This window comes from Stylophora pistillata, chromosome 8 (assembly GCF_964205215.1).
Source record: "Stylophora pistillata chromosome 8, jaStyPist1.2, whole genome shotgun sequence".
Lineage (NCBI taxonomy): Eukaryota > Metazoa > Cnidaria > Anthozoa > Scleractinia > Pocilloporidae > Stylophora > Stylophora pistillata.
Genome location: NC_142526.1, coordinates 30,915,283 through 30,936,284, shown reverse-complemented (window position 1 = coordinate 30,936,284; position 21,002 = coordinate 30,915,283). Strand labels below are relative to the sequence as shown.

At 39.1% G+C, this 21,002-nt stretch overlaps 2 protein-coding genes and 1 pseudogene across 6 annotated transcripts; 1 reads left to right on the top strand and 2 right to left on the bottom strand.

Annotated features, from left to right (window-relative positions):
• Positions 1–3,756: 3,756 nt before the first annotated feature.
• Positions 3,757–5,887, top strand: LOC111322500 (CUB and peptidase domain-containing protein 1). Its single transcript, XM_022925609.2, has 2 exons — positions 3,757–4,224; positions 5,660–5,887. Exons 1-2 carry the CDS (start codon positions 3,838–3,840, stop codon positions 5,885–5,887), a joined length of 615 nt encoding a protein of 204 aa, XP_022781344.2. The 5' UTR covers positions 3,757–3,837.
• A 503-nt stretch (positions 5,888–6,390) lies between these two features.
• On the bottom strand, positions 6,391–20,181 carry LOC111322553 (alkaline phosphatase-like). Of its 5 annotated transcripts, none has more exons than XM_088729985.1 (10): positions 19,803–20,181; positions 19,598–19,723; positions 16,251–16,400; positions 12,904–13,233; positions 11,541–11,786; positions 10,839–11,075; positions 10,171–10,308; positions 9,530–9,637; positions 8,462–8,701; positions 6,391–7,747 (listed from the first exon to the last, which is right to left on the bottom strand). In XM_088729985.1, the coding sequence occupies exons 3-10, from the start codon at positions 16,378–16,380 to the stop codon at positions 7,608–7,610; spliced, it is 1,569 nt and encodes a 522-aa protein (XP_088586111.1). In that variant the 5' UTR covers positions 16,381–16,400; positions 19,598–19,723; positions 19,803–20,181; the 3' UTR covers positions 6,391–7,607. The 5 variants fall into 5 exon arrangements, with proteins under 5 accessions (XP_088586111.1, XP_088586108.1, XP_088586110.1 ...); XM_088729982.1 differs by having other exon boundaries at positions 8,462–8,752; positions 19,803–20,180; XM_088729984.1 differs by having other exon boundaries at positions 8,462–8,752; positions 16,251–16,396; positions 19,803–20,180.
• LOC148725828 (uncharacterized) lies at positions 16,502–19,445 on the bottom strand (annotated as a pseudogene).
• Positions 20,182–21,002: the final 821 nt, after the last annotated feature.

Genomic DNA, 21,002 nt, shown 5'->3' with positions numbered 1-21,002 from the left:
TGAATCTGCATTTAGCTTTGTCAGCTTATGCACCGTAACGTGGTACGGCGAAGTCCACAAAGAACCATGTTCAGATAAACGCGCCAGGAGTAGCGAAAGATGTCTAACTGTCCTTTAATTTATTCCACTAATTTATGTCCAGTCATTTATTCCTGTTTTTCTCGTTGTCATGTTCCCACCAATAACGTAGCTCCATTTTCTGCCTTTAAAAGCACACACAACCCACAATTCCTCTATTCGCTCCGACGAAGGGCTAACGCTCGAAACGTCAGCTTTTGTAATCGTTACGGTGGCCAATTTACCATTTGTCCTTTAAAAGGCCCACGATGTTTTTTGTCTGGCGCACAACTACATGTACATCTATGCCCATGCTATTTTTAGAATGATCGAGTGCGTTTTTTCGCAAAAGGATATAGCGTTGCTATGAGGACATTTCCAGCCAATAGGTTGATTGAACCTTTTTCAACAGCACTGAACATCTATTGAATATCGATAACTTTCCATGCATGCATTGACCGACAGTTGCTTTATCTAATACATTATATGGTAATTATGAGAGCTATCACACTTATAAGTGTTATTTTAGTTAGAAAATTTTACATCCGTAACGGCCGTATAATATCGATCACGATAAATGAGACACACATAGTTAATTAGGCTTTATATATACTGCGTAATAAAAGTCCTGTGTTTCAAATACGCCGATATTTTTCTTAGGCAATATATCTTTTCAATGAATGAAAAAGAGCGTTTTCAAGCTAAAGTGCACCTTTAAGTGCAGTGTTTAAAACGTAGCAACAACCCATTGTTAAAAGAAATAATCGGATTCCAGTTTTCTGGGTCGCTAGGTTTCTCAAGGGTATTTGTCTATATCTTTTGTTTAGGTATAAATTAGGTGTTTACTCTAGCCCTACAGAGATAAGAGCACATGAGGCTAGGTTTCTATGCTTAAGACTTGGCGGTTGTTTCAGCTCCTTTAGAGGATAGCGATATGACACGCTCTCTAAATTCTACGCTTCTGAGCCTAATTTGTGTTGTATTGCTGTTATGCAAAAATGTCTCTTCAGTGAAAGGAAAAGCCGCAGAAGTTAAACGAGGTAACCAAAATCTAAGTAAAAATTATTACATAAGGCCAGATCTATTTCTCATTTTTTTCTTACGCCAAATAATTTCTGCATAAAAACATACTACATGATCACGGTGGTTCCAACCAAAGCAATGACTTTGGCCTTTTCGGCTGCAGAATTCGAAGTGTAAGACAACCTTGTCTGCCAAGCAACACATTTGATAAACACACATTAGTTTATAAGAAAACGATCTTAACCTAATATTCCAATATTCTTTCTTTCCTTGTACGCATTTACACATAAATATTTTTATGTTTTCCACTAACTAAATAATATTTAATCGCATCTAAGCAGCATTTTCTGAGCTACGTTTACTGGGCAGGGAGACAAAGGAAACAAGCAAAAGTTGGAGTAAAATGGCTCTTCCATTAATTTTCACATTGCAATTAAACTGCGCGTAAACACAGTAAAAAAGCCAGTGGTGATCTGATGGCGAATGCGCGTGATTGACGCAAGCAAGCAAAAAAAAAAAAAAAAAAACGAGTTTGGTTTCCTTCCATGTGAATAGGAGAACGGAAAAGTTGAAACTTTTGTGTTGACTATGTTTCTTTTTCACGGAAAAAATCGGAGGACAAATATAGACGCGGACTAAATTAATGGGTGGGTTATGACAGTAGATATATATGTTAGAAGATTTCTCTAACACTCGGTTGAAACTCTTCTATTTCTTGGCTTGAACTCTTAATACACTTTCCTTTTTCTTGGGACTAGCTCAGTTTTTAACTCAACTCTATACAGTTCAACTTATATTCTGTTTTGATTGAAAATGTTGTGCACCAGATGATGCTAAAGGTGACCGACTACTAAACTTCAGTCTTCCTGCATCGTTATCGTTATCGTTATCGTTCGATCTCAACCAGCGAATCATGCTAAGTTAGGTACAACAGTTCCTGCATACTAGGTGTGCGCCTTCGAGTTGTTTACGCAGTTACAAAATCATTTTCTACCTTAAATTTTATACTTTTACGGATAAGATCGGCCAGAACAGAAACAAGATTGATAATATAAAAATTATAATTAACCTATCGGCAGAATTAGGATTATACTTGAAAACAAAATAAACAGAAAATTCGGAGAAGAAGGCGCGTTCACGAGTACCGCTCCCAGAAATGCTACGTGCTCTTACGCAGGTTATCTATAATACAAAAATTCAGTGCGAAAGATGAAAAAGGCATAAGCTATTTACACTTATAATAAAGGTCGCCTTAAAGAAAGAGGTGTTGACGGTGTTAAACTGAAATTTAAGAAATATTCCTTGATCGTGAATTTGACATAGAATTTGTTCCAAAAAACGAGTCTAAGAATAACTAAAAGTATAAGAAGCAGGAGTTTCCAAGAATTCCTGTACGAGCTTAACTTTTACCAGAGAGGTTTATTCTCTTCCTTAACTAGCAGATTGACATCATTGAAAACATAGCTTACCGCGAATATACTACAACAAGTCCTAATCACCGTAGAAATTGAACATCTGCTTCCATGTTAAATTCAAAACCACAATAAGAAAAATGTGAAAGAAATTGTACTTAGATGAGACCGCCAAAAGGAATAAGAAATGATCAACCTGCTTATTATAATTTTTGCATTAAATGGCTTAAAGTGATATAATATTTCCATTCCTTTTTCCCATCACCAATATAAGGAAACCCCTACAATATTTCAAATTAAATACAGTTCTATTTTTATCGGTTAACATATAGCAATTGCAAGAGAAGAATCGAGTGATTATCACACCTTGATATCTATATTAAGAGGTTTAAAATATGTAGCTAAGTCAGAAAACAAAGTTGACGCCACTTGAAATGTTTAATGGCGAAAGTGAAAAGAAATTTGAATTGATTTGTATCGTCAATTGAATACATGCGGGCATCAGAACCTCTCTTTGCCGTTCACAAGTCCACCCCTGATCAAAAATTAAGATAGTGGGAGCTAAAAACTTTTCAAGCCTTGTTCATTTCTACCGGCAGAACTAAGAGGTTGCGGTGTGAAAATGCCCGGTGAAAACAACAAAAGAAGCATTTCTGGTCCAGAGGAATGGCGCTGGCATGCCCAGCTTCTCAAGAAAATAGGCATGCGCACTTGGCATTGCAGTGGCTCTCTTTTGACTCCTCAATGGGTGCTTACTGCTGCCCACTGTACAGGCGTCAATCCTGGAGATCTGGAAATATCGTGAGTGAAATAAAATCTATTCGTAGTCTTAGAGTTTAGACTCTGTTAAACAGTAAAAAGTTCCTCTTATTTGTTAGAGTAAACGTTGATTTCGCGTCGCAAGACTCAAAGCAGAGCAACCATAACAAACAATCAACCGATAAAAACGCGAGTGAGTAAATTGCTATTTTCCCCTTTGCACTGCATATGTCGAAGTTGATGCCAGTTTTCTATACAAATCATAGGGTATAATGACCTTAAGGAAAAATAATCCCGGAGTATTTTCAACACTCAGTAAGTTTATTTCTTCGTTAATCGTTCTTCTAATGAAACAAAGAGAAACTCTTTGCAATCTATATTAGGTGAAGTTACTCTGAGCTTCCCTTGGACTTGCATCGTTGCATCGTTGCCCCAAACCCTCTAACCTCTATGAGCGACCAAGACAGAATTTCTCCTTACAACATAGATACAATATCAGGAGGGCAAGTAATGAGAATAAAGAAGAATATCAATCAGGGCATAATATAATTGATCGACCAAACACCAAATTCTCCAAAGTAACATCATGAGAATTGTTTGGCAGACAGTGAGGAGAATTTGTATTGAGATCTTGGTAGTGAAAGGGTTAACGTTAACTGTGTGCTCCATCAGACTTGGGAAACACCATCGTTACGTTGAAAGCTGCGAAGAGCAGAGGCACTGTGTCGACCTGATCGTCAGACATCACAACTTCACCCGCAAACCGCTCAATTATGACTTTGCGTTGTTAAAGCTGAAGTATCCCGTAGCCTTAAACGATCACGTGGGAACTGTCTGCTTGCCCAAATCCACCACGAGATTGCCGGTCGGCACAATCCTTTGGGAAACTGGCTGGGGCAGGACTGAGATCAATGGCCTTTGGTCGAATGTGCTAAAAGAAGTCCACGTTGAAGTCGCGTCACAGCCGGAAATTGTAGGTGCCAAATTAAAGGTAGCATGGAGTAGGCTCTCTTTCTTTTTTTTTTTTTTTTTTTAGCGCTTCGTCGCGAGCCTTTCTACGCCCGCGGGAAAATATGAGGCCTGGGGCAAAGCAAATCTGCAAAAGTCTAGCAATTATTAGTGCCAGACCCCCGTGAAACCTCTAATGGGTTCGGGGGTCCGAACTCGTCCCCAGTCTTCCTGTGGGCGGAAAAACACGCGTCATTCAGAGCTACTAGTGAAGGACTGCTCCCAGGCTAGGCTAGGAATGGAAGTGTGCATATATGTCTTTTTGTGTGTGTGTGGTGCGAAGGTGGGATGTCAGCCTATGGCAGTCTCTGACACAGAGCAATCCATCGAGTAACCCTGAGCGCTCGCTGGTACACAGTTATACTACTGCATGGGCAAAGTTATTTTGAAAGTTAAATGTCTTGCCTAAGAACACAACACAATAATCCTTTTTAGGGCTCGAACCGATTTTAACGTTATTCATTATATCAATTATTTAGTAAATTATTTAGTTATTTTAGCTGTTTAGTAGCCTTGTGACTGAAAAACCCTTTTTAGGGAGTTGCAATAAAGTAATCATTCATTCGTTCAACCTGGATGTTTCATCCAAAATTAGTGGAGTGTCCTCGTAATGACCAGACGAAACTTTGTTCTGTACCTTCATAAGTGTCACTAGACTTCTTAATTTTCAATTTTCTGCACTGAAATAACCCTCACTTTTTTTCATTGAGGAATGGGGGGGGGGGGGGGAGAGAAAGGGGCTATGAGGACGACTCTTCAACAGCTACCTTTTAGTTCTCACGTGTTTACTTTCGAGGCGGTTTAAGGGCTTAGAAGGTATGCTTTTCTCATTTCCTACTGGGACACCCCCCTGAACGATGCACAATATCATCCCTTTCTCACTTATGAGATCTGAATATGAATTCTCCCTTCTAGCTGCTACACATTTTCTTGTATATTGGTTACAATAATTTGGTGTTAGATCAAGGTAATAACTTCTTCCTGATAGGTTTGAATATTCTTATCACTTGTTTGCTGGATAATGTATGGGTACTAAAGGGGAGAAGTTACAGTTTAATCACTTCTGGGAGTTAAAGGGCTGACACCGGCGTATAGAGCCACTTCCTCAGCGCAGATACTTCAAAAGAGAGGGAAGGGAATTGGATCGCAGGGCGAAACTAAGAAACGCAGAATTAAGAACACGGACGAAAAACAGAAAATGGGAGTTGAGAACCATTTTTATGCGCATTTCCAAATATAAGTTGAGATTTTTTATTGGAATCTTAAGTTAAGCTTTTACAACAAGTATCTAGGCTTTTCTTGCACTGGATAATAACACTGACGAATACTTCTCGCTTACCTCTTCTCCGTTTCAAGTTAAACCGTATTTGTTTGTGAATTTTTCATATGATTTATTTCAGCAAAGAGAAGCAGCGTTTTACACCAACTCTACATCGTGGGGCGAAGGAAACTGTTTCGGGGACTCTGGTGGCCCTGTGGTTCGCGAGGAAGGTGGAAGGTGGTACCTAGAGGGGATTCACAGTTATGGAAAGGATGCCTGTACAAAAAAAGTAAACCGATTCTATCTCCAGGCTGATGTGCGAGTCGTTCTTCAGTGGATCAAAGACACCATTGCAAACACTGGGTAGGGTGTTGTGCCCGAAATCATCATTGGGTGTATAGACTCCACCCAGCTTACTAAATCAGCCACCAATATACTTAAATATCAGGACGGCGTTTCAGTTAGGTTTAAATAGTTTAAATTGAGGAATATTGAGGAATAATAAAACGAAATTTTTAGCGGGTGCACAAACCATATACAACTTACCCGGTATTTATTTATTTGAAAGTCAATGGGCCGATGGGTTAGGGAACTTCTTTCTTGTAAACAGATATTTCACACTTTGTGTATAGTTTAAATTCAGGGTTATAAAGGGGTTATAAACGAAGTTTGTCAGGGCTAATCAAGATCTGCGGTGAGACTATATTTTTGCCATAATTGCGTCAATTCTCAGTCCTTCCAGTATGCAATCATCTCATTTTTTTGGCAATTTCAAATTCAGAACTATTGTAAGGTTAAATTCGAGGTTTTTCTGAAGCTAGTCAAGATCTACAATGATCCTACTTTTTTTTTTGCAATAATTGCGACAACTGTCAGTAGTTATTTTAATGTTCATTAGTGTACATTCAGGACTATCAACGGGTTATAGACGTTTTCCAAAGCTAATTGAGGTCTGAAGTTGAACTATGTTTTTACAATAGTTATAAATTAACCTTTGGCTTTGCTTTTGTAGTCCAGAATACCACATCATGAATAAAACTCGACAATGGGAAAAGTTTCTTGTCTCAGTTTTTTTTTAAATCATAAATTAAAAACTTTTGGGAAGATGCAACTATATATACTTACATTTCCATGGCATATGACCTCAATAATAGGCTTAAAAGTTGTTATAAATCCTCAATTTTACCAGCATGCTGTCGCTTCACCATGGTTCCAGCAGGGACTTATAATTAGTTGGCTGGGTTAGACATCAGAGTTCATTCATTTATTTTATAAGGTATTGAACATAAAACAGAATTTCTACTTGAAACTTCAGATAAAATTCGTAAACATTCATGTTTTTTTTCGAAATGAAAACTGACTGTACATTGAAGGTGACACTCGTCAGAGAGGGCAAAATTCAAATGAATGTCAAATTTAGTTGGCTTTTTTTTTTTTTTTTTTTACTTTGCCCTCTGATTGGACTAGAAAACTGGCTGTCCTCTCGACCAATCACTTTGAGAACTAAAACAAACAGGATTGAGTCATATATGTGCACGATCCTTCGCAGTAAAGCACTGTTTAAGCAATAGCGAAAATCAGACCTGAAAAAATTCAGGCCTGTACGGGATTTGAACCACTGACCTCTGCGATACTAGTGCAGCGCTCTACCAATTGAGCTAACAAGCCAACTGGGAGCAGGCCATCAAATTAATTCGACATAAACCCGTAGATGATAAATCAAACAACAAACATATGAAATACATATATATGAACTGCGGTTATGAAACGTATATGTGCACGATCCTTCGCAGTAAAGCACTATTTAAGCAATAGCGAAAATCAGACCTGAAAAAAATTCAGGCCTGTACGGGATTCGAACCACTGACCTCTGCGATACTAGTGCAGCGCTCTACCAATTGAGCTAACAAGCCAACTGGGAGCAGGCCATCAAATTAATTAAGGATTGAGTCACTTACTCGCGTCAGGCAATTTGCCAGTTTCAGTTTTCATAAGCTCTTTGTGTTCATCTGTTGTGATCAGTCATTTTGATGACACTGCTTGTAGTTCCCTTACGACAGTCAGCTGAAATGTGCTCTACAGTTCCGTCACTCCCTTGCTGGATGTCTATCACACATATCCCATTTGCTATCACTTAAACACATAGCATGGTCCATCACGTGAAATATATACGGCTGTTCCACAACACCGTGGAATAAGTAGGCTCCCGGACCGTCTGCATATATACCTGTGGTAAATATGAGATTTAACTCCTACTAATACAGTCTGCAACAGAAGGGAGGCTTTAAACATACTTTGAAAAGATCAGCCTTTCCAAGCGTGTGGGTTTCAGGTTAGATTGACCCTTCTCATGCCAGGGTCTGATATTACTTCTTGCTATCTGCCATAAATGTATTTATTTTGCACTATAAATTTGGTGTTAAAATGAAACAATTTGTGCTGGTTATTATTTTCTGTACGCTCATACGCTCGTATACTCCACAATTTATTGACGAACAACAAGAACTAACCATAAATGAGGAAGTTGAGCAAAATATCGTAGTTTTTCAGTGACGAGCATATTGATTATTCCCCGAAACAGAAGGCTAAGTCAGTAATAATAGATCTGTGAGACACTGATAGATCATGGCACTTCCCAATGACCGAGTCCGATGATTGCTTTGTTACTGGATTTATTGAGTTTCTTTCGAATTAATATCAGTTTTATGAATTACGCTCGGACAGCTTGGCCAAGTGCTCTACCAAATTGCAATTCAAACTACGTCCTAGAATACCTGCGAAAATTCCATTCAAAAGCTTCTACTGATTGCAAAAGTGTACGACTTTAAACAAAATAATGTTAAGAGAACGATCAAGTAACGTTAGCCTAAAATGATAACAAATCAATTTTTGGCCGTTTCTAGAAATGAAAAGATTCAACGAATGTAGTGTTTAAACATACCTACGTCATCTCCTCCGTGAGTTTCCGAGTCTAACCACACCGTGGCTTGCTGCTCGAAGTCCTTGTCGCCCGTGTCCACCTTCGTGAGGTCTTGTCGTGTACCATTTATCCGCTCTCCTCCGGGCCCATTTGCATAACCCAAGATCGTATAAGGAAGTTTGTCCTTTGCTAAGATGGGAGTAGTCTCGCCAACTTCAACCACCAGGTCAAAGATTGGATTGCCACGTTTAGCGTAACCAGCTATGGAAAACACGTGAGAATGGTCAGCGGTCACGACCAGGAGAGTATCTTCTGTTGGAGAAAACAGGAGCACGGTGACAAAGCAACGTTCAGTTGGGTCGTGGAATTACCCGAGATTACAATATCTGTGCTTTGCTTTATTCTATGATTGGTTTAAAAATACAGCTGCCTTATCATCACGATTCAGATGCGAAACTAAAACTATTCAGCTCTCGATCATTTCTGTTTTTCCTCGCTTCAGGCGGGTTGCTTGTTATTCCTTTTTGTTCTCTTTGGCGCCTTTTGATAATCTGCATTGTTTTGAATGGCCAATGAGATTACTTTGGTTTTTTGTTTTTGTTTTATTTATTTACGAAAAACCGTTTACACGCAGCATTAACAGAACTAAGACTGCTTGATTTCCCTACCAATTAAAGCAATTTTCTCTAAAGAATATCGTTTTAACCTTAAGTTAACACAGAACCATAGACTACCCCACTCAACAGAAACAGGGAAATGTCAGGTGCGTGGTATAAGAAGTAAAGCATAGTGTCGTCAATAAGTACAAGCATCGAAAACTAACCAACGATCTTTGGATAGGGTCTGGTTCTCTATCACCGAACTACACAGAACTCAATCCAAGTTTATTTAGTGTAAAACACGTGTATGCTGCTGTTATTCTAGTGTTATTCAAGCGAAACAACTTATAGCACTCCAAGCTTGATTATAGAACGATGAAAGACTCCACTTTAATCTGAACCATCACGATGTAGTAAAGAAACAATCAGGTTTTTTTTTTGGCGTGAGCTATTGTATCAGCTTCTGGGATTTAGGATAGCTGTTATTTACCACGATTGGTCATTTCTGACGCCTTCCCACAAGCCTTTGCCATAGCAACAGCATCATTCAGAGCACGTACTGCCTTTGTACCATGGTGCCCGTGGTCAATGCGGCCGCCTGGAATGAAGAAAAAAAGAGGAAGGAAAAAAAAATACCTTTCCGATATGCACGATAAAGGATTCAATGGGAACTACATGGCTTACTTTAAATGCTTCAATAAGCGCCCCTCTTTAATTTGAGAACCCCTAAATAAGCGTCCCTTTCTAATTTGGACTCCCTGTAAACGCGTCAGTAAGTGCCCCTCTCTAATTTGGACCCCCATTAGAGCATCCGTTTCCAATAAGCTCCCCTCTAAAGGTAGTCCTTTGCTTAATGCTTCAAATTTTTGACGAGAACCCCTCACAGAAAAAATATGGTCCTACCTCCTCCCTTTGAATAAAATATCATAACAATAAAAGAGGTAAAATGATAATGCTATGAAATAGCTTTGCAAAATGGCTATACTGTCATAAATATCTTTTTTGTTAGAAGTTTTATGCATGTAGTTGAAAGCCTGTTATACTCCCTTTTAAAATTTGCAGCTTATTGCCCTCCCTCTTAGCCAAATAGTAATAATTTTCCGAACTAGTTGCTACAGTTCTCTAACACACCTTCTACCAGGAGAAAATATCCCTTTGGATTTTTCTTCAATATACTTATGGCTTTCTCTGTCATCTCTTCGATGGATGGCTCTGTTTCATTCTCCTTCCTAAACACTTCATATTGCATATGGCTGTACTCAAACAGACCTGATCAATTATACAAGCATCATTTATTAGACACATCAGCAAGAAGACTGTAAACTCTGATCGTTCATTTCTTTCGTGGTTTGTAACATCTATTTGGCAGTGCAGTTATGCCATAAAGTAATGTTCAGTTGGATCTGTTCGGTTTATCCCCGCATAAAAGACAGTGGAAAACTGATTCCTTTAAACAATCTATCAATCAATTAGTCATTCAATCCGTCAATCAAGTAATTAATAAATCATTCAACCAATTAAGTAATCAAGCAATCAATCAATCAGCTGCAGTTAGTCTGTCAGATAATCAATCAATCAATCAGCTGCAGTTAGTCTGTCAGATGATCAATCAATCAATCAGCTGCAGTTAGTCTGTCGGATAATCAATCAATCAATCAGCTGCAGTTGGTCTGTCAGATGATCAATCAATCAATCAGCTGCAGTTAGTCTGTCAGATGATCAATCAATCAATCAATCTCTTAATCACATGAGTAGTCATAGTGACAGAAATTCACCCTACAAATTTTACGATAACCTACCCATCACGTGATCAACCTTGCTGACGTCAATGTGGTCAAAACCGGTTTTGTTCCAAACGTATTGAGAATTCGGAAACTTATCCACCCACTCTTGAATTAGGTTTCGGCCGTCTAACCTCTCTCCTTTTAAATCCGGGTATTCAGGGTCGGTCTCGTTGTTGGGAATAAGCTCCCTACGACCTCCAGCGAAGATGACTTCAATTCCATCGCCAAATGGGTACTCAATGAGTTGTAAAGCTGTTGTAAATATGAGAACAGAACCTTCGAGCGGGAGCAGAACTCGAGGTCCTTGGAAAAACTTCAGTGTAACAGTATATTCAAACTGTGCTAACGTTCGTGCATTTTCACCGAGAAACAACTTTATTTTCCCACACGGATTTCCGCAAAAAAAAACAAAACAAAACAAAAAAACAAAAATACTCTAAGATAAAATCAAATAAGATTAAATTATAAAAAAAAAAACAAGTAAACAAACCGATTGCCCATAGAAAAATCGAATTATGAGTGATGAATTTTTTATTGACTAACTTATAAGATTTTTTTCCGCAAGAATCTTTGCATGGCGCGGTATATGTCAATCTTCGCATCGTTTTTCAAATCGCAAATCACCTCCATAGTGAGACAAACAATGGTTATTATAACTTTAAAATCTGCTGGGACCCAGAAGAAAATTCACCCATTTACTTTGCATGCATTACAGACCTATGTCTGTGCAGTTAGAGGTGTTATCCTTCGCTCCACTCTTCAGGTCGCGGTCACTCTCCCACCCCCTCTCCGGTGAATGTGCGTATAGACAGGCTGGTGTTGCGTGCGTGACACGCGTTGTCGTCACGATACCAGTTGACATTCCCGCCATTTCTGCCAATGTTAGTATTGACAGGACTTTGTTGCTTTCATTGAAACTTTGACAGAATCCTCGCTTTACAGCCTCGTCTACACCGATTACGCCTGATTTATAAAATGAAAAGTGGTGCAGAAAACATCGATGAGTCATTATAAACAATATTGTATCTTGTAAAAGGTCCTATAAAGACGTTATATTTATCCAACTAAAATCTTTATTACAAGAACGTATTTGGTCCACTGTTCTGAAACTTGCACGTCAACGCCGTCCATCAAATCGGAGAGACAAGACACCTGGAGGCGTTAACGTGGAAAACGTTGGCCGTTATCTAGTCTACCTACAGTCACTTTGGTTTCATGTGGAAAATTACGAATTTAACTTTGACTCTTCGCAGTAAAGGAATGAAATCGAAAAATAAAGACATTGAGCGGCCATCCATCCAAGAAGTAACCTCAGCCAACAGGGCCTAACTTCAGTGAGCAGCAGAAGCAAGTTGTTAACAAGCGAGTGGCTAATTTCCATATTTTACTACGAAGACTGCGGGGATTTTTAACGTGGTCTGCCTCAGGTATCTCACGTAATGAAATTGCGAAAGTGTCTTTTTTCACAGAAGTTTGTATAAGGGGGGATACAATACATCTCTAACCGTATCAATGCTTGAAATTGTTCCAGATCTGAAGCTACATTTACTCAGCTAGCTTAGTGAAAATTTGCAAGAAATAGAAACTAGAGATGCATATAGGCGGATTCATGCTGACGTCATTGTTTACATTTTTTCTCATTTGCATACGGCTTTGCGTAAAGAAGGAGGCATGTTAGATACAAATTGACTTCAGTCAGCTAAAGAGCTAGAAAACCTTAGTGCATGGTGAAATGTTTAGCTCTTTGGGTGTAATATTCAAGGAGAAATAGTCCATCAAAAGCTACAAAATTTTTGGGTGGCAAAAGCGCTAATGAGCTCATACATTCTACGTAAAATTTTGAGTTTTTTAACCCGTGTTGCACAAAAAGTATTCAATGCATCAGGCTCGTACTCATTGGCCGAGTTAATCGTACTTTGACCTTTCGATATTCAGAACTGATTTATCTTTAGCTCCATCAGAAACTGAATTGCTTATGCTAATGAGGCAAATATTGTAAACAAGGATTCCCCTATATGTAAGAGTTTTTCAAGAGAGAGAGGTGTGGGTACGAGACAGTCATTGTCTCTTTTTGACTTACCAGCATTAGTCTTCACGCCATTCAAAAAGGCCGTTCCTGTTCCAGCGGAGTCTGGGACCTGTTGGTCCACATTGTATGTTTTGGACAGAGCAGACCACGGAAATTTTTCCCAACTAAGGACATATTCTTCGCCAGACTGGTTTAACATTTGACCAGCCAGAATACGTGCTGCAGTGGTGGTAGTTACACCCATCCCGTCGCCGAGGAACAATATCGTGTTTTTAGCTGTATGAGTTAGCGGTTGCCTATTAAGATTGTCTCTGACGAGTTTCACGCCATCTTTGAACCACTGATTCTTTGTCTGTTTCGGAGGAAGAGAAATAGGCACACCTGCAGGAAAGCGTTGTTCCATCATTTCATGGTGAGAAAAATAAATGACATTTCTCCCCAAGTGGGACCTTTAGGCACTGTTTAATTTTCATCAATTTTTACTTTTTTTAACGTCTTTCTTCATTCTCGAGCTTAGAGAGTATGACGAGAACTAAAGTTTGTTTTATGGGGGGAGGGGAGGGAGCGACGAACGTAGTAACAAAACGAAAAAAAAAAATTGAATACTGATGTCTGTATGTAGAGATAGGTTGATATCAGAATACTCTTGGTAACGAAGGTTGTATTCTCTGCAACAGTTAGTCTTCTTGGTTTCGTCACGCAACACACTTTCTTAGTGAGGAAGAACGCGCGTTGCGTTACGAGACCAAACAACGACTGCAAAGGAGACGACTTGCGGGTCGACCTGCACGCAAACGAATATCCAATAAGAATCAATGGCATCTTCTCGTGGAGTGCTTTGAATACAAAGGAACTTTTATTTTAACAACAAAATATTTTCAAATGAAGGCAAGGTCCGAGAAAATCCACAATCAAACATTGTTGAAAAAAAATATGGTTAAAACCTATATGTACTCGGACTTATCACACATCTTAGCGCGAGCGGTCAGCGAGCGGTCTTCTTCTGATTTTGAATAAAATTTAAGGTTGCGTTACATAAGTGTCAAGGGAAACGGACGGCTTTGTCTGTTACAATACGTGAAGACAGCCATCAGTCAATCACGTGAAATAACATTTCTGAATCGCATGTAATGCAAGGCCATGAAATCTAAAAGGCGGCGAAATTCGATATCTTGTTTTTAAACCCTTTTTGCATTTTAAGTAAAATAGGAAGACTTGGGCCCCGTCCACACGTATCCGGATATTTTTGAATCCGCAACTTTTTCTTTCCGGATACGAAAATATCCGCGTCCACACGTTATGTGATCACAGCGTATTCAAATCGAATTCGCCCGTCCACACGTATCCGGATTCACTCCGGATTCACTATAGTACCCAGGATGACTCTATATATGTTGGTTGCGGAGCATGCGCTGCGGTAAGGCAAGCCAATTGTAGGAATATTCAATAAATGGATTTTTCAATTCAAAGGGTCTAGTTTAGTTCAATTCAACGCGTAAATTTATGTTCAGATACTATTTTTTGGGTTCAACGTCCCATTTTGCATTCAATACACTTTGGTATCATTCAATGCGATTGCTTCGGTTCAACCTCTCTCTTCATTTCAATTGCGCATATTACGTTCAACACTTTTTATTTCGTTCAATGCAATTTGTTTTCGTTCAATTATTTACTGCTCAACGGTTGACCATTATTGCCCAGTCCCTTTTGATCTCGGCAGATCACGAAAGGCTGGAACTGACTTTTTGAGAGGCCATTTTAATTTTTTGCTTCGTGATCGATCGTAATGTCTTTACAATCAAATTTAATGCTGACGAGGACCTATCAACATTTCTTCATACAGTTCTGGACAAAGCAGAACAGTCTTTACTTGGAGGAGACTGCTCCCTAGATAGTTTGCAAACGCAGACGGTTGTAGATCAAACGATTAGCTTGCTTAGAACCTTGGCTGAACCCTGTCAACCCCATTTAACACCTTGATTGTGATGAGTTTAACATTGACCTCGCTATTTGCAACGCTGAAAACACTCGTTTTCCACTAGAACTTGAAGTTTCAGGCCAGGATGTCTCAGAGCTAACAGTCTCTTCGTCTAAAATCTTTTTCACAAGCTCTGAAGCTTCTCCAAGCCAAGAAGACAACTTCAAAGGAGATGAGCGATCCATTAATTTGTCCTGACAACTACTCGTTGTTTTCTTCAAAATGGCGGGCTAGGAAGACAAGCGAGAAGTGAACACTGGGGAAGCTAGAGTTCTTTCGGTCAATCGCTGTGCAGTAAATAATTGACGAAAATAAATTGCATTGAACGAAATAAAAAGTGTTGAACGTAATATGCGCAATTGAAATAAAAAAAGAGGTTGAATCGAAGCAATCGCATTGAATGATACCAAAGTGTATTGAATGCAATATGGGACGTTGAACCCAAAAAATAGTATGCTGAACATAAATTTACGCGTTGAATTGAACTAAACTAGACTCTTTGAATTGAAAAATCCATTCATTGAATATTGCTACAATTGGCTTGCCATACTGCGGCATTTAACAGCCGCGGGAATTTGATGTTTCAGTTTACGTGCACCAGTTCAAACAGTTAAAAACATGTCGAAATCAGGCAAGAAGGCTAAGAAGAATGAGGGGAACAAGCCAGAGTCCTTCATATGGAGCGACGACGAGGTAGAGTTGTTATTGAACGTGACAATATAGTACAAAACCGCAAAGTCTATGGAGAACATTTACTGGGAGTCGTGCCAGAGTAAATATGGCAATATTTTAGATCGCTTCGTAAATCACTATTTGCCTTTGATCGGCGGCCATATTTAACTTTGAGCGGTAAACACTGGCGCCAATTTTGTGAGGTCATCGTATCAGAAAATATCCGGATTCGACCATCCACACGTATCCAAAATGTCGTCGGATTCAAAAATTTCTACTCTGGAGATCATCGGATTAAAAGATCTCCGGATTTGCTTGCGAATTAGCCGGATACATGTGAACGATAGCCGTATCCGGAAAGAAAAAGTTGCGGATTAAAAAATATCCGGATACGTGTCGGGACGGCGCCTCATGGAAGCGGGATTTCTTTCAATGTCTGAACAGAAGTTCAACTGCCATCTACTGTATATATTAGGGTCGAACATTAACTCAGATGTTGGCATTTGTTGTCTCAAGTAAAATACAAACAACACCCAAAATACGAGGGAATATTCCAAACTTTTCAGAAGTGTTTAGTTGATGTGAAGTAAACAGTTGCAGCGTCAACAATTTCCACCTTTCATCAATTTTAGGAACACTTCATTTTGTGATAGGACAATTTTGTCGTTATAAAAGTGAGACTAAGTGTCAGCAGCAATGCAATACGTTAGCGCGCTTAACACGCATGAATATATAGTGCAACACTCACCCGCTCGGCGTGGAACCTTGGATGATTCTGTTGAACTTTGCATGTGAGATATCCCCATCACAATCGCCAAGGCGACAGAGATTGAAATGGCAATCAGAATGATGCCGTTTCTTTTAGTAGAACTAACCATGTTTCCGCACTTATACCTACCTAAGACAACCAATAAACATTAGACTGCGATCACTGAAATAACATACAATACTCGAGTACATTGCAGCGACGGGGGATCCCGGCCCCAATTCAACCCTACCCTATCCTCTCACAAGTAGGTTTGCTCTGTCCACTATCATGAGAAGGGGTGGGGGTGGGGTTTTGGGATAAGGCAAAAGGCAAAAGCTAGAAAACGAAAGGAGGCCCGTTAAATTACACACATATGGATTTTAATACATCCTGTTTCGTAGACCAGCAAAAGTTGATCCACTCATCAGTTAAATTCCATACACACTGAGGCATCGTGACGGTTAACTCTAACTCAGCAACGTGATCACATGACATTGTTTAAAAATTCAAATCTTGAAAACCGTGTGCGCGCCGATAATAGCGTTAAGAATACTTGAGAATATATTTTCGCCGATGTCTACAATTGGATATTATTTCACTTCGCTTGTTTAAAGAGGCTTCATGTGGATAAGACAAGATAAAAAATTTCTCAGTGAGGCATAAATTGCAATGTTTTGTGGCATTGGTTAATGCCACAAAACAATTGCAATAAGCAATTAATAAGCAATAATTTTCCATGAAATCGAATAGTCTTCCCTCGACAGGCTGTATTAAAATCCATATGTGTGTAACTTGAGTAGTCCATTTGCTACTGTAATCGCTCCTTCATTGTCGAGAACTGTCATGGATCCTACGTTGCCTATTTCGCTTATATAGATATATATAAACAGAATAAAAAGGTAAACCAAATGATGAGCTCCCAGTAGAAGGATTCGCGGAGGAGACAGTGCTTCAATGAAAATGTTAAGTAAGTGTAAAACGATGAAACATGAAGCAAACTTCTAACTGTTCCAGCTTTAATGTGGCGACGTTTCGGCCTTCGGCCTTCTTCAGGTGGAACGTATTTACATAGAAATTAGAAACTAAAAACTAAAAATCCTAGTAGGTTTACAGAATGACCTGAATTTATACTAAACGTAAGAAATAAAAATAGTACTGCGTTATGCATTCCAGACCTAAATAATAGGATATAATAATGAGTAAAAGGCAAGAATGTGCAATAGGCGAAATAACCACGGATTGTTGCGAAGAACTCAATTACATTGTGTAAATGATGCCCTAATTAAGTATTATAGCGGACGCGAATTTTGGATCTGAATTCGCGTCTTTTGTTAAGTCCGTGGGGACTGAGTGTACATAGTTGTGCTGTCCAGTAGGCCTCTCTCGTAAGTAATAATCTATCAATATAAGCTGCGTCCCCTTGGCTGATAATTTTCTCAAAAACAATAAAATTAATTTCAGAAATTTCGTGTTTGGTACAATTGAAGTGGACTGCAAGCTCGCACGCTTTTTTGTTTGTTCGCATAGATGACTTGTGATTACGAAAACGCACTTTGAATTCAGTGGAAGTAGAACCCACGTATTGTAAATTGCATTTCTTGCACGAGGCCAAGTAAACAACATTTCTGGAAGAGCAAGACAGGTTTTGGCAAATCTTATAGGTTCGGCCTGTGGAAAAACTCTTAAATTTGGAATCTTGAATTAAAAAACTCTTGCAAAGGTCGCATCTAGAGGAGCATTTAAAACAACCTCCCGTTTCCTTCTCTGCCTGACTAACTTTCCCACCCATACAAAATGTAGAAGGCGCCAAAATGTCTTTGAGGTTTTTGGTGCGGCGATATGCTGGAAAAATGGATTTTACGTATGATGCACGATCCTCGCAGTAGATAGCGCTATTTAAGCGCTATTGCTTAAATAGCGCTATCTACTGCGAGGATCGTGCATCATACGTATCTAATACCGCAGTTCAAAATATATGATCTTCATATATTCATTGTATCTCAAAATGGATTTTGATGGAAAAATTTCCAATAACTCAGGTGATGATCTTAAGAGATGAGCATGCTTTGGATAACCCTCTGAATATCAGGGAGGATAGGATTGTAGTCGAGGACTAACGGAAATACTTTTTTGTTGGACTTGACATTTTTCTTGAGGAGTACTGATCTTTCAATTCTCAACGCTCTGTCAAATTGATTGTCTACCAAATCTGCATTATAACCCTGGGATTTAAGATACCCTTTATATTCAATACATCTCTTGTAAAGGGACTCGTCCGTAGAACAGTTACGTCTAATGCGTAAAGCAACTCCGTAGGGAATTGCCCTTTTACAGCGTGCCGGGTGCGAACTGGAAAAGGGTAAATAAAGATGGCTATCTGTAGGCTTAGCATAAATATCAGTAATTATGAACCCGTCTTGAAGGTGCAGTGTGAGATCCAGGACATTGAGGGTGTGCTCAGAGTACACCAGCTCAAATTTGATAGTGGGATAGAGGGAATTTATGTACTCGGTAAACTCTAATAACTTAGGCAAACCATGTGTCCAAACATCGAGAACATCATCCCTACATCTCCACCATAACAATGGTTTCACACCACCTCCAAATTTAGCTTTCTCATCAATTAATCCCATCGCCAAGTCGGCATAACTGCACGCGTTTTTGGGGCCCATAGCCGTACCATGTTTTTGCACAAAAATTTTCCCCGAATATATATATATATATATACATCTATATTCGTAGAAAGTTTAAAAATTGCGAGGATGGACAACTTCTGACGTCAAAAGTATAAAAAATTTTAATAAAATACGTTTCGGTCCAAGACCTTCTTCAGTTATTTACAACTTTTGATTGGCACTCACCAACTTATAAAAGGATCGTTAGTCAATCAGTATTTTAAGCACCTGACGAGTGAAGAGTACCAGACCCTTTCGAAACAGTTCTGTAGTGCGAAGTTTTAATTTTTATTTTCCTATACAATTGATTACAAAGCTCCATGATTGTAGAGCACTCTCCGATTCGAGGATAAAGTTTTTTACGTTTTTTTAATTACGTTTATATATATATATATATAAACAAAACAAAAATTAGTCATTCAAGACTGTTGAAACTGTTCTACTTTAGTGAACCATGATTAAAATAAATTCTTTCATCTCAAAATCCCCATCACTTTTTCAATGGTCCATACCTTAACATTACGAATAGTATGTCTTTCCAGAGGTTAATTTTCGATCATTGATCGATTATCAAATCTCGTTGAAATATCATAAGCTCTGACGAAAGTTACTGTATTCCCGATAAACTCTGACCGTGTGTAGATTACTAGATAAAACAAATAAATGGCCTACCTGAATCTTTGAATCTAACAATTATGATCAAATTGTTCACCTGAGGCCGCTTCGAGATCTGAAATCTTTTACGTTTACTAAGGAGTTAAATACGCTTTCGTCCTGCTTTTATCTTAGAAGGGCCATCTAAGTGTTACAAACCAAATTTTGGCGTTAAGACCTGATCAATATCACTGAGAAGTACTCGAAAGGCATTTAAAATTACCCGTCAGATATGCATCCAAAAGCTCGTTTTCCTTACTATTTGATTACACGTCGAGCCTCTTAAAATAGTGGCAATCCTATCTGTGTACACCTGAGCTAAAGGGGACGAATTTTCTATTTTATCTTATCACGTCTGAATTGTGATCCTGTCATAACAAATCTAGTGACACGTCCACAAACTTGAAGTGGTGAATCGAACTCGTTTGCTAATACAGATGGATCTTTGGTTCTGAGGGTATGTAATTTTTCCCTCAAATATAAATACATCGTGAAACAGATAGGCGATGCAAATCAAAAACAAAAGCGGCTCAAGGCGGTCATCTTAATTAAACCCAAAATTCTCGAGATGAACATACAAGCTGAGTTTTGAAGCTACAAGGGAGAATCAACAATCAAATAAGCGTTAACAGGTGTGAAACAGGTCCTATTGTCTTTCTCCTGTATGGTTTTTAAAGTGCTACTGAAACGTAATTTTCATACCCGAGATTTTTGCAATATAATAGAGTTTGAACGTTATTTGCAAACGCTGTGTACTTTTTTTGGGCCAACGCATAGCGGAAAGTACATTTTTAACCATTCGAAGTTGACCGGCTGAGATCAAAATTGGCGGCCATCTTGGCGCGGCCAAAACAGCCCTGTGACGTCACTGGTTGTGAACTTCTGCGAAAGAAGCGTAAAAGCATGGAGTGTGGCTTGCATGTTGGGAAGCCGAAAAAGAGGATTTCGGGCAAAATGCCATTCTCGTCTTCTTCATTGGCGGCCATATCGGCCTCTTGGCTATCTGCGAGAGGTTCGCCTAGATAGGGAGCAAAATTCCCGACTGATACCGAGAACGAATCTCTACCACTCTATTTAGTTAATCGGCAACTGACGAGATCCACAAGATTAGGATCGAAACCGCGGTCTTGCCGGACCATCTACAGAAAATGTCGAAAGACATCATAACGGCAGATGGACTACTAAATGCCCCGGGCCAAAGCAATGCCATTCAGAGAATGAAGAAAACATGGAAGCCTCATACGACACCGCCACTAAGATGATCTACTCGGCAAGTCTGAGGATAACGAACAAATCCCTCTGTACCAAATGCCTAGCAGAACATGCCCAGAATCCCTACAATATAGGGCGAGGGCCAAAATAAGAGCTGACGAGGATTTCAAAAATGAGATAAAGCAAATCCTCAACGCGGAGCAAGAAACAG